At 31.2% G+C, this 12,810-nt stretch overlaps 1 protein-coding gene across 4 annotated transcripts in view; it reads left to right on the top strand.

Moving 5' to 3' along the window:
• The window catches only part of LOC130665303 (uncharacterized), a 61,476-nt gene that overhangs the window by 24,273 nt on the left and 24,393 nt on the right, over positions 1-12,810 (top strand). For 2 of the 4 annotated variants that reach the window (XM_057465631.1, XM_057465630.1), the window contains 8 exons: positions 152-284; positions 808-1,039; positions 1,133-1,342; positions 4,488-4,786; positions 4,886-5,055; positions 8,263-8,850; positions 10,576-11,044; positions 11,144-11,330. In XM_057465631.1, coding sequence (XP_057321614.1) covers positions 152-284; positions 808-1,039; positions 1,133-1,342; positions 4,488-4,786; positions 4,886-5,055; positions 8,263-8,850; positions 10,576-11,044; positions 11,144-11,330 — 2,288 coding nt within the window. The remainder of the gene's footprint in view (positions 1-151; positions 285-807; positions 1,040-1,132; positions 1,343-4,487; positions 4,787-4,885; positions 5,056-8,262; positions 8,851-10,575; positions 11,045-11,143; positions 11,331-12,810) is intronic. The other 2 variants (XM_057465632.1, XM_057465633.1) reach the window with 2 other exon arrangements.

Below are 12,810 nucleotides of genomic sequence, written 5' to 3'. Positions count from 1 at the left end.
AGGGTCAACTTATAGACCGATTTTTTTACATGCTTTTGATCAAAAAGTAAGCGATGTTTATAACGAGCGTCGACATGAAATTTGAGTGTCCGAATTTGAACGAACTGATGTTGATATTGCAACTATGCTATTAAAAATAATGTTTTTTCAGAGTACTGTTACTTCAAAAGCATTTTCTATAATATATGACTGGATGATCTGCGAAAGTAATCAAAGCTGTCAATTACTGAGACGTGATAATATTTTAGAAATATTTATGGCAGCACAATTTCTTGGGATCAAAGGTTTGCATGTTTTTCAAAAATATATACAAGTAATTTAAAATAACTATCAGTAATTTTTGAAAAATCTATATCTTGATGAAATCATAAATATGTTGTCCTTTTTTCAACTAATACTTTACTTTTTTTTTTAATTAATTAATGAAACTTAAAAACGCTTATGAAAGATGAAGGTCATTGGATAATTTTAAAAAGTGCGGGGAGGGGTAGGGGATGGAAGTGGGGGTATCAAATAAGAATACCCTTAATGGTAAGATTTATATAAACCATTAATTTTTTTTATTAAAAAAAAATGAACTAAAAAACTGCTATTGATTATAAAATTTGAAAAACGTGTCATTTAAAATTCTATTACGCGTGAAAATAGAACTGTAAATTTTTATATTACCAGTTAAAGTAGTTGAACTAAAACATACGCCATTAACTTTTTATGCCAGGAGTTAACATTAACCATAATATTTACAATGGAAAAAAAACTACACAAATTTATTTGACGTACATAAAAAAGTATTTTTACTCTTCACAGAATTAGAAGAACAGTGCTGGGCATTTATCGATAACAATGATTTATTTTCTGAAGATACAGCTTTTTTATTGTACGTCGAAGCACGTAAGCTAGGGAACACGGCCGTTATGGAATTAATGGTACCAAGAATAATGAAATTTTTTTTACTTCTCGTGAGCACGAAAGATTTTCTTGAACTGGAAGTTGAAGAACTTTGTCTTTTACTTCGTTCAAATTACATTTGTGTCAACAGGTGAATAATTTACACAGGAATTATCATAAATTATAACTAGAAGTAAAACACAAACTTAATTAACGTTGTACTTTGTCATTATGTTTATTTAAGCGAAATGGAAGTCTTAATGTCTGCAGTAAGATGGTTAATGCATGACTGGGATGCTAGACGTCAGTATATCTTAGATGTTCTCAAGTGTGTTCGTTTTGGTTTAATTGCTCCTTGGCAATTAGTTGACGTTAAACGTAATCCCGAAAACCCGGAATTTATGGAGTTGATGTCTAATCCCGAAGTACAAAAAATGGTTGATGATGGTTTAGCGTGAGTACTTCGATAGATATTTTCGAGTGAATTAATTCACTTCAAAATCACGCCATAGTACAGTCAAACTCCAATAACTCGACCTCCATTAACTCGGAACTTCCCCTCAATTTTGACCCCTACTACGAGCTACGCGGTCTCCCAGCCGATGCTATACATTTGTATGTGAATTTTTTAAGATTTCGGGGTATTTTTTTTTAAATTCGTGTTTTTTAATGAATTTTCTAGAAAATTTATGCAAAAAATTATTCAGTATGAATTTGATCTTTTTTTTTTATTTCAAACTTAAAACAGCGATTTTAAGATTGTTTGTATCCTTCGATTTTTTTTTTTAATTTTCTAAAACATGACTCACCAAAACACGAATTTTGAGCCTAGTCTCGTAATGGAATAATGATGGGTTATATTTTTTTTTTTAACTTCCCATTAAGAAAATTGTAAATTTTCAAAAATTCGGGAAGTTATGGATTTCAGTCCGATTTATCGTAAATTTTGAAAAGAAATATTCTGTAGCCATCAGCTATGACTTAAGTATTGATATCTAATTTATTGAACACACTTTTTTTCAATTTTAAAACAGAATTTACAAGTTTTCTATTTTTTATATGCGCATTATTATTTTACTATTTTGAATTTTAATCAACAGGAAAAAAAATTTATTTGGTCAAATTTCTAAAATGGTCGTACTATCCCTGATTAAACAACTGAATTCGATCGAATTAAACAGAATTAAATTTTTAATTCTATTTAATTCAGATAAATTCTGTTAATTCGGTACCTAACTTAAAAATGAATTCAGTCTAATTCGGCAGAAAAACCAGAATTTGTCCAAATTAAAACGAATTTAAATAATTCTATTCGGTTTAATTCTGATTAATTCAAAAGTAATTCTTAAATTTCTGGTTCTGACTCCGAATCAAACTGAATTAAAACGAATTTGCAATTTTTAAATCGGTTTTATTCTGTTTAATTCAAATTCAAATTTTCAATTCAGTTGAATTCTGTCTTGCAGAATCCGACAGAATATAACAGAATTAAAATTTTTAATTCAGTCAAATTCAGTTGTTTAATCAGGGATTTGAGGTGACCCACTTACTTCATACTTTTTCTAAAAAAATCGTATATAAACATTTACAACAAAAACAAATGTTGTTTCATTTTGCCCCGCTCTTTCCTGTACAGTAAATATTTTATAACGATACTAAATTAATAACTTTTACCAAAGCATACTTTAATAATTAAAGTAATAATTTATGTTAACATCAAAGCTCCCATAACCTGTATAATTATCAGTGATTCTCCCTCTTTATTAGTTTTTGATAGTTCCCTCATTCTAGCCTTAGTTTATTAATTAATTCATTCACATTCTCTCTTGTCTTGTCTCATCTCTCCCTTTGCTTGCTAACCCAAATCAACATCCCAATTCAAATGCTCCCTACACTACACTTAACTTTGCTTGTAGATTTTGTGGGAAGTATACTAGGGCATTAATACCACCACTTAACCTCAACCGAAATTAATGATTTTTCCCTCGTTCTTATTAACCACTCGCTGAGACAAAAAAAGAGCATTATCTGATGTGCCATATAGATAATATTGACTATTATAGTTTTTAAAAATATATACACTGTAAAAAAAAGCCAGTGTAAGTTCACGCTACCCCGGTGTTAAAATTATCGGTGTTAAATTCAACAGTGTAAAGCGGTGTTAAAAAATAGTAGTTTTATTTTCGAAGTAATAGACATCGAATTGTATGTCAAATACTAAATAAAATTTTTTTTGTTTTAAAAATTAATAATACGACAGATTTAACAATTTATGAAGAAATCTAAAGAATATTTGTCCATAATAACAGAAAAAAATTGATTACTGTAGAAAAATAGTTTAATGTTAAATTATAACTGTTGACACTATTGATGACCTCAAAATAATAGATAAATTATATTCAATGAATTTAAAAAAGTGAATATCCATAGTAAAAAGATAAAGTACAAAATTTATGTACCTGAAGATCAGAACGTTTTTCGCGCAATGAAAATGAAAAAAATTCACGTAATTTGACTGCTTACACTTTAAAAAATCCGGAGTGAATCCGGATTGAAATTAAATCCGAATTCGCTCCGAATTCACTCCGCCACTCAGAGTTCCGGAGTTTTAGAAAAAATCACTCCGCATGCAATTGAATTGGGAGTTTTTTTTTTTAGCGGAGTGATGCGGATTTTATTTCACTCCCAATTCACTCCGGTCCGGAGTTTTAACATTTAAATTAAATTATATTAAATTGTTAAACAGCGTGTGTGTCCGAGTGCGAGTGTCTGTGGGTGTGTGTGCGTGTGTGTTCGGGTGTGTGCGTTCATGTGAATGTGTTCGTGTGTTTTCAGGTGTGTGCGTGTTCGGGTGTGTGCGAATATGTGCGTATGTGTGTTCAGGTGTGTGTGCGAATATGTGCGTGCGTGTGCGTATGCGTATCGGTTAATCAGTACTGTAATACGCGAATTTTTATTTCGATTTTACTTAGTAGAGTTATATTTTATTAATACTGTTTTTAAAACTCCCCTCCGTGAATTTCACTCCGGAGGGATTAAATTAATAAAAAATTATTCACTCCGCAAAAACTCCCCTGCGGAGTGAATTTCACTCCGAGGGGAGTGAATAATTAAAAATTCAATCACTCCGCATTCACTCCGCGAATTTTTTACAGTGTATAGAGTAGTTCTAGGGGGTGGGGGTGGCCTAAAATTTTTGACCCGGGATACCAGCATCTATATGCGAAACATTTCGGAAATCTAGTCATCCAGTAGAGTTTCTACTTTTCAACTTTTTCTTTCATTGCATGAAAAACGTTCCGATTTTCAGTTGCACCAAAAGTTAACATTTTTTTGTGTCACCACTGACATTTAAAAAGAGTTAAATTCACTCCTCGCTTTACCCAAATTTTGTGTTGACATTTTAACACAAATAGTCTGTATTAAAAAATAGCACAAATATTCTGAGACCGTTTTTAACCCAGATTATGTTGATTTTAACACAATATTTTTTGCTGCCTGTACATCGTTTTAACACCGAGTGGACCACACCACTACACCGTCCTCAGTTCATTTTTACACCGCTTTTTCTCAGTGTATGACTTACTTTTAATTATCAGGTTTGTGATAATAAAATATTGGTACGGTAACCAAACTGAGGATTACTACCGATGGATTGAGCTTCTCGGTTTAACCGAACCAACAAACCGTAACTGGGCTGGAGAGGACAAGAATTATGTTACTTATCGTGAGTTTCTACTTTACCTCGAAGATTATCAGAGAAACATGATACTGGAATTAAAGTCACGTGGAAGTAATACTTCATCAAACAGTAATCAAAAGACCGAATGTTCAGATGCAAGAACTTGGGTCAATTATAATCAAAATCAGGGCCCTGTTGAAACTACTTCAAGTACGGGTAATTTATGTTAATTACTTTTGAATGTTTTGTTAAAAGTTAAGAGGCAACTTTAACTCATCGACCGGATTAAATTCAATTGGGCTGTACATGCGGTAGGTCAAGTGAGCTGTACGGCAAACATCGGGAACAGATCTTGGAAATTTCAAAAGACGCCACCACCACCACCGCCAACATCAGGTCGGATTAATTCAAGACCACCGTTGGGAATGCCACCGGAAATTCTTAGCAAGTACTTGAGCGGTCTCAATGGCAATTATACTAAACCAGTGAGTAGTGAATTCTGTTCATTTAATTATTGATTTATGTATAATTATTCAAATTTCGAGTTTTTTTATTTTATATTATTTTCATTTCGAATTGTAAAATGAGCGAATGTACTTTGGGATTCTGGTGTAGGTGTGGTTAATTCAATAACTAACAATTAACACAAAATTACAGATAATAGAATAGATCTTTATTAAACAATATGTACACTAAAACTATGAGAAAAATAGCGAATGCAACTACAAGATACGCGATAGCGAATGCGACTGTAAAAGACTACGCGTATAAATTCGACACGTGGTCGGTAGCGGTTAATGACGCGATAATTAATTTATAATTAATAAGACGCGAGCAACAATTCAATATATACTCAATAATTAGTAGCCTTCATATACTAGCTAATTATTGAGAATATTTAAGCAGAGATTTAGCGGAGCGGTTCAGACTTATATCACACTAGAGATATACTATTTTGAGCGAAGCGGTTGGATGGATAGCTGTATTCGTACCGAAGCGAAAGTACACGAAGCTTTTCAAAATGATTAAGCTCGTGACTGAACACGAATATATATTAATATGTCATATTATAAAAACCTTCACAGTAAAAAATATTGTGTTAAAATCAACACAATTTGTGTGTTAGAAACGGTCCACACAATATTTGTGTTAAAATTTCAACACAAAATTCGAGTAACATAAGAAGTAACTTCAACACTTTTTAAATGTTAATGGTGACACAAAAAACATGTTAACTTTTATATTTGTACCATGGATTATTTTTAGGTTATAAAAAGTGTCAACAATTGTTATTTAGCATTCAACTATTTTATGATAGTAAACATGATCCTAAAGTTAGCAGACAGTTAACGATTTTTGAAGTTTTTTATTAACAAATCAATTACGAAAAAAAAAATAAAAATATGCGCATGTAGAAAAATAAAAAAGCTACAGATGCAATTTTTTAAATATTTTTTTTTTTTAAACTATACGAATCATGAACTTTGTCCCAAAAATAATCTAACCAAGCAAAACTGATGCTTAATGGCGCTTCCCGCGTGAATAGAAGACATTTTTTTTAACACAATTCAACTGTCGTTTCAACACTTTTTTTGTGTTGATTTTAAGTAACACTTAATAAATTTTGACAATATCGATTTTTGTACTAGGTAACACTTTTAAAGTGTTGAATAGGAGATCGATTGAAAATTTTAAAGTAACACAAAGAATTGTGTTGATTTGACACAAAATAATCAACACAAAAAATTTAACACGGACCGTTTTTAACACAGATACACAATATTTTTTACTGTGTTATTATAATGGAAGTAGTAAATTACGTCCATTATGTTAATTGGTCAGACAGATTTCATCATCACATTTTTTTTTTTAAATAATATACGAGGGTTTTTTGCGTACTCGATTGTCCGGTTATTGACACTGTTATGTTCACTGGAAGTCACGCGAATTGAGTATTAGTCGTAATATTATATAAATTACAGCAAAATCACAATTAATTTGGTGACAGTAATTTGCGGAGATTAAACGTGATCACTGAACAGAAAATTTAAATTTTATATACAAGGGAATTCAGGTCAAACTATTATTATTGTAAAGTGAGAATCGATGTTAAATCTAAGGGTTTTTGGAAACATGAATTAGGGAATATATTTTTGAATTATGAACCTTGATAAATTTGAACTTTCATCAATAATATTGCAGGCATATATTATATCCATTTTTTAAAGGAAAGGAAAAAATTTGATAATTATATAGAATCACCGATCCTTCTATTTTTGGTGATAAAAAATTATAGAATCAGTATTTTTCTTACTTCTGAATGATTTAATAATTTTTTTCAATACCGAAAAACCAAAAACGTCAGTAACTACCCTTACGAAAAAATACTAATGAACACTATTGGAAAACACCAATGAATAGCTAATGGTCTAGTATTTTCGCGCACTAATGCCTTAGTGTCATTAGTTTATCCTTTAAACGGTAACCCCGATCTAACAGACCGCTAATCAAATTTAAAATCAATAAAACTTTTTTAAATATGTTTATTAGGGTGATTCAAAAAACAAACAAATTTTTTTTTTTCTTCCAAACAGATTCAAAAGTTTCGTTTAGATAAAAAAAGACGCCTGTGAAAATTAGAGCTCTTAATATTAATATTAACATTGTCCGCATTGCACTTTTCTATTTCCCATAAGAATAACATGGAAAAAATTTTTTTTACGTCTTCTGATTTTTATAAGTAGCTAAAGATGTGTCATAGGAATAATTGGCAGACATATTTTTGTAAGGAATTGAATGCTCTACAAAAAAAGATTCTTATTATTTTTTCAGGAATCTATTTGTTCAAAAGTTAATTGAGGTTGAAGTCGAATTCATATTAAATTTTGAGATTTTTTTACTTTTCCGGTGAAACTATCAGACCTATTACAAAATATCATTGGACCTTTTTTGTAGACAATTTTATTCCTTAGAAGTTTTTCTCATAAAGTTTTTTCGAATTTTTCATTGTTTTCTAGTTATTTTCATTTTAATGTCATGCTCATAAAAAAAATAGTCTTCTGATCGATTTTAAGAGCTATTTTAGTCAAGATCTTGAAATCACGGTATATATATAGATTAAATATTTCGCTGTATTTTCCTTGACTTGCTGAAGATTTGCACCAGAATTGATTAATTTTGCCACTAGGGTATGTTCATAGCAATTTCCGCATGTGTTTATTTCAATTTCCGTTAGATGGCCAACATGGTCCGGCTTTACTATGACACCATAGCATTTTAAACAAGAAAAATTTCTCCGTGTAATGAAACAATAGTCAACATTGATCACTTCCAATAGTGTCACAAAATTCATTACTTGAAGAACTAATGATCACTAATAAACACTTATGAACACTACTGAATTTACAATAGTGTTCATTAGTTTTTTTCCGTAAGGATCCCCGAACACATGAAAGAAAAAAAAACAAAAAGAATATTACAAATTATTTATTCCGCCCTTCCTCTATATATATAAACTTATGTAGTTTTCGAGTTTGAAAAAGTAATAATGATAACGTATATACTAAGAAATCGAGAAACAACTTGAGAGAAAAAAAAGCACAAGCTTTTCATTCGGTGAAATCCAATTTAGGTGAGTTTAAATGCAGCACCGATCGATCTGGCTAAGTTTGCCAACTTCAATGTGCTTTCAGGATACTCAAGTGAAGGATAACGAAGAAGAAGAAGAAGAAGAAGGAGAAAGAAAAATTTATAAAACCGGCAATGCAGCAGTAAACTTGGACATTTGGCGCAATGATGAGGTCAAAATGTCTCAAGTGAATCACCAAAAACATCAAACTATTCAACAGTTACAATCAAATCCATGCGAACCAAATATTTTATCATCGAAGAAATTTTCTTGTCCAAAGACACATAATCGCTTAGAGGCAGGTGACCATAATTCCGACTCGTCGAAATCAGAAACCGAAGCTGCAACAACTGTTCAATCAATTTGTCGTGGCTACAAAACAAAACGTAGATTTAATAACAGCAATTCTAGAAAAACGTCATCTGAAAATGAACACATGAAAAAAATAGCCCAACTTTTGTCGGTTGATCAAAAAAAGCTTATTAATAAATCGTCCGAATCGAACGTCACGAAAAATTTTAAGACTTGTGTAGATGATAAAAGTAATACTTGCAAAAAATTAAATTTATCAGCTGATGATTTACAAAAAAATAAAGCTAATAAGTCCCAACAACAGCAGCGATTGGATACTGAAGATCTCGATAAAATAAAAGTATTTTTTTAGTGTAAATTTTTTTTACGGGAAAAAATTTTCAGGTCTACAGAGATCGAATTTTTTCATTATTTAGACCCATGCCAATCTGTCATGGAGAGAAATAAAACCGAATGACCAAATTTCGAACTATTGTAAAAATTCAAAATTTTGATTTTCAGTGACTGGTATTTTATGGAAATAAAAAAATTTGAAATCTAAGGAGATCTATATTAGTATGAGTAGATCTAAATAGATCTAGTGATATCAATGTAGATTTTAAATTTTAAGAAATTAGAGCTACGATGATCTAATAAAATTTCATTAGATCTAAATTATTTTTTCTCGGACGTACTCTGAGTCGAAATTTAAATCGTAGATTGAACATACTAGCCTTTGAAAACATAAATTCAACCTGTTAAGTATTTGAAAAATATTTTGGGCCTTGCAGGAGATGGTAACTACTGATGGCTCGTACGCTAGTTTAGAGGGTATAGAGTCTAGAGATCTCTTGTACGGACCAAAATATTTTTCAAAAGCTGCTGGAAATTTTTATTTCTTGCCTACAAGCTTCTAGGTAGTTCGTAAGACCCAACGGAGCTTAAGAAATTAGCAGAGTACTGTCTCACAAGGATCAAAATATTTTTCTACAGCTATTGAGAATTTCTATTTTTGGTCTCTAAGCTACTAGGTAGTCTGTAAGACCCAAAAAAAAAAAAAATTTATTTCTCGTCTTCTGGCTGCTACACGGAAAAAAATAATCGGTAGCAGCTACCGATTAATTTTTGGTAACAGCTACCGATTGGTAACCCGTTGATTGAAATCGGTAACTGCTACCGAAATTATCGGTAGCTGTTACCGAAAATTAATCGGTAGCGGCTACCGATTAATTCGATAGCTATTACCGATTATTTTTTTCCGTGTAGACATGTTTTTTTGACAATGCAATGTTTCCGATACAGTTTAATTTTTTCATTGCAAGTTTTGAAAAGCATCTACGATAACGCAAGTCTTATTTACGTTTTCAACGTCTAGTACGTTCAATCTACGATTTAAATTTCGGCTCGGGACAGTAAAAAATTTGACATAAAAATTAACACAAATCACAGGTTAAAAAATATTTTACACAAATTCTTAGGTGCCGCGACTATTAAACCGAAGACAGTTCAACCGCGACAGTTCAATCGTACGACATTTCAACCGACAAAAAATCCCTGATAAGAGGGGGTCCAGGTTATTTTCAGTTGAAATGCCGCTAGGTTGAACTGTCGTTCGGTTGAAGTGTCGTTCGATTGAACTGTCTTCGGTTTAATTGTTACAGAACCAATTCTTATACATGCAAAATACTACCACTAAACATATGTTTTCAATCATATAAAAAAATTTATTTTTGTTTCTCTCTAAAAATGAATTAGTGAAATTCTCGCGAACCAGTGGATAGTCACTATTTCTACAGCTATAAGTATATCACTAATTCAACCAGTAGTATACTTATAGCTGGTTCCCAGTGAATATTCACTAATTTGAAGTGAATTTCACTGATTCATTTTTAGAGAGTTCAAAATAATAAATTTATTAAAAATAACCAAATAACGTAATGGCGTTGTGTTAATTTTACATTAAAGAAGTGTTAGCCTAAATAAAAAATAAAATTTTTTACTGCGTAATAATATTTAAAAAATAGAAACGGATTTGCCGTATATTGTAATCAGTGAGTGTGTATTATTTATAGCATCGTTATTTCAGTTGGACATGATGGAGACACCTCAATCTACGTCTCGTGTAGAGAAAATATCAAAATCATATGACGTGTCAATAACAAACAATCCAATAAATCATATTGATGCATGTAAACCAATCGAAATGATCAAACCACCAAATTTTTTATACAATTCTGATGATAAAACTGGTTCAATATCTATGTCATATAGTTCAACGGATATTGACGATTCATTTTCACCTAAAAGTCATCAAAATTTAACAATTAATAAAGCAGATATTTATTCAGACCCTTCATTATTTTTTAATGATCGCGAAGCTGTTTTAGTTTTGGGTGGAATCGATCCACATGAGGAGTACGGAGCAGCCGGTAATACCGGTAAAAATATTTACCGATTTAAACCATTGGAAAATGCTTGGGAGTTTGTTGGAGAAATGCCAGAACCACGACATTATCATTCTGTTGTTTATTTCAAAGGACGTCTTTATGTTGTTGGTATGATAACATTTTTTTTATTATATTTTTATTCATATGGTTGGAATAATAATAAATATAAGGATGGTTATATAAATGGTGGGGTATCATGTGTCAAAGGTGGTGCTGATCCACGTGAAAATACACTTCAAAGGAAAAATTTAGCTGTCGGAACTGTTTGGAGTTATGATCCTGCCAGCAGAAAATGGTTCACTGAACCGGCAATGCTCACTCCGAGAAAAAATTTCGGGCTTGTTGTCTGCGGCGGAAAAATTTTTGCTATCGGCGGTGAAGATAATAATGGAGTGTAAATACTTTTTATTAATATTATTATTTTTATTTAATTATTTGAAGGAGGGGCGGAGGAAATTTGAGGTATCCTCAAAATTCTACACAGAAAAAAATGAACTACACGGAAAGAAATTTTCTTTAAAAATTACCGTTAAATTCACTGTAATCGTGGGACAAATGGCACGACCTAATCATTTGTCAGTAAGTGAGATAATTTTTAACTTTTTTTCAACAAATTTCACCGTAGTCTACCGTAAATTTTATTCGGTTTTCGGTAAATTTTATAAAGTGTAACCTCAAAATAAATAAATTTTTCAGTAATTTATAATTTGAAAATGGTAATAAATAAAAGCGCCGCCCCGGGTCAAAAATAAAACTTGATTCAGGCTCGCTTCGCCTTATTTTCTTTTGAAGTTATTGATTTGCCGACGTTTTTTTGATAAGATCTCGACTTTTTCGACTTAAATTTAATTTTCTTCAACTTTTTGAACTTTTTTCATATTAGTTTCAACTTATTCGTCTTTACTTTGAGCACGATAGTCATTCACATTACTTTTGACTTGCTAAACCTAGTTGAAAAAAAGTCATTTATTCGCCTTACTTTCGCCTTAATATATAAAAATTATTTCACCTTAGTTCTGACTTTTTCGACTTATAATTTAAGTCGAATAAGTCTACATCAAGACAGTTTCGACTTGATTTAGACTTTTTCGCCTTACATTTTAAGTCGAATAAGTCTAAACCAAGTCAATTTCGACTTGATCTTGACTTTTTCGTCTTAAAATTTAAGTCGAATAAGTCTAAACCAAGTCAATTTCGACTTGATTTCAACTTTTTCGTCTTAAATCGTGACTAAGTAAGCCAGTTAAGTCTAAACCAAGGCGAAAACTTAATATATTTCATACCTCCGTAAAAAAGTCGAGTTTGTCTTGTGAAAAACGGCTCCAAATTTCGACTTGGTAAACCAAGTCTAAATCAAGTTTTATTTTTGACCCGGGGCATTATGTCTCACGATTACAGTGAATTTAACGGTAATTTTTAAAGAAAATTTCTTTCCGTGTATATAAATTGAGATTGACAAGTAATATAATGATAAAGTATTGCAGGATAAGTATGAAAATTTATTGTCTATGCAAGAAAAATTACTATTCGAACTTTAAAAATCGTAACTGATATTTACACGGAGAGATATGTCAAGTAAATATGCCTATGCAGCAAAGTAATAATTACATTACTCTATAGTTTGTGTCACGTCACACCTATAGGGCTGCTCATACAAACTGTAGTAATGTAATTATTACTATGCTGCATAGGTATATTTACTTGACATTTCTCTCCGTGTAGAAAATTTACGACACGTATTATAAAATTAATTATTTGGAAAAAATTCCCCATATTGACACCCGGGTTCCGGGTTGTAATTTCAAACACTAATTTTTAAAGTTTATTTTTTCCGTGTATAAAAAAAGCTCGTTCTCCTCGGCCTGTGGACCCTT

The sequence above is a fragment of the Microplitis mediator genome, chromosome 3 (assembly GCF_029852145.1).
Source record: "Microplitis mediator isolate UGA2020A chromosome 3, iyMicMedi2.1, whole genome shotgun sequence".
Taxonomy (NCBI): Eukaryota; Metazoa; Arthropoda; class Insecta; order Hymenoptera; family Braconidae; genus Microplitis; species Microplitis mediator.
Note: the sequence above shows the minus strand (reverse complement) of the source record. Positions and strands in the feature narration are given on the sequence as shown.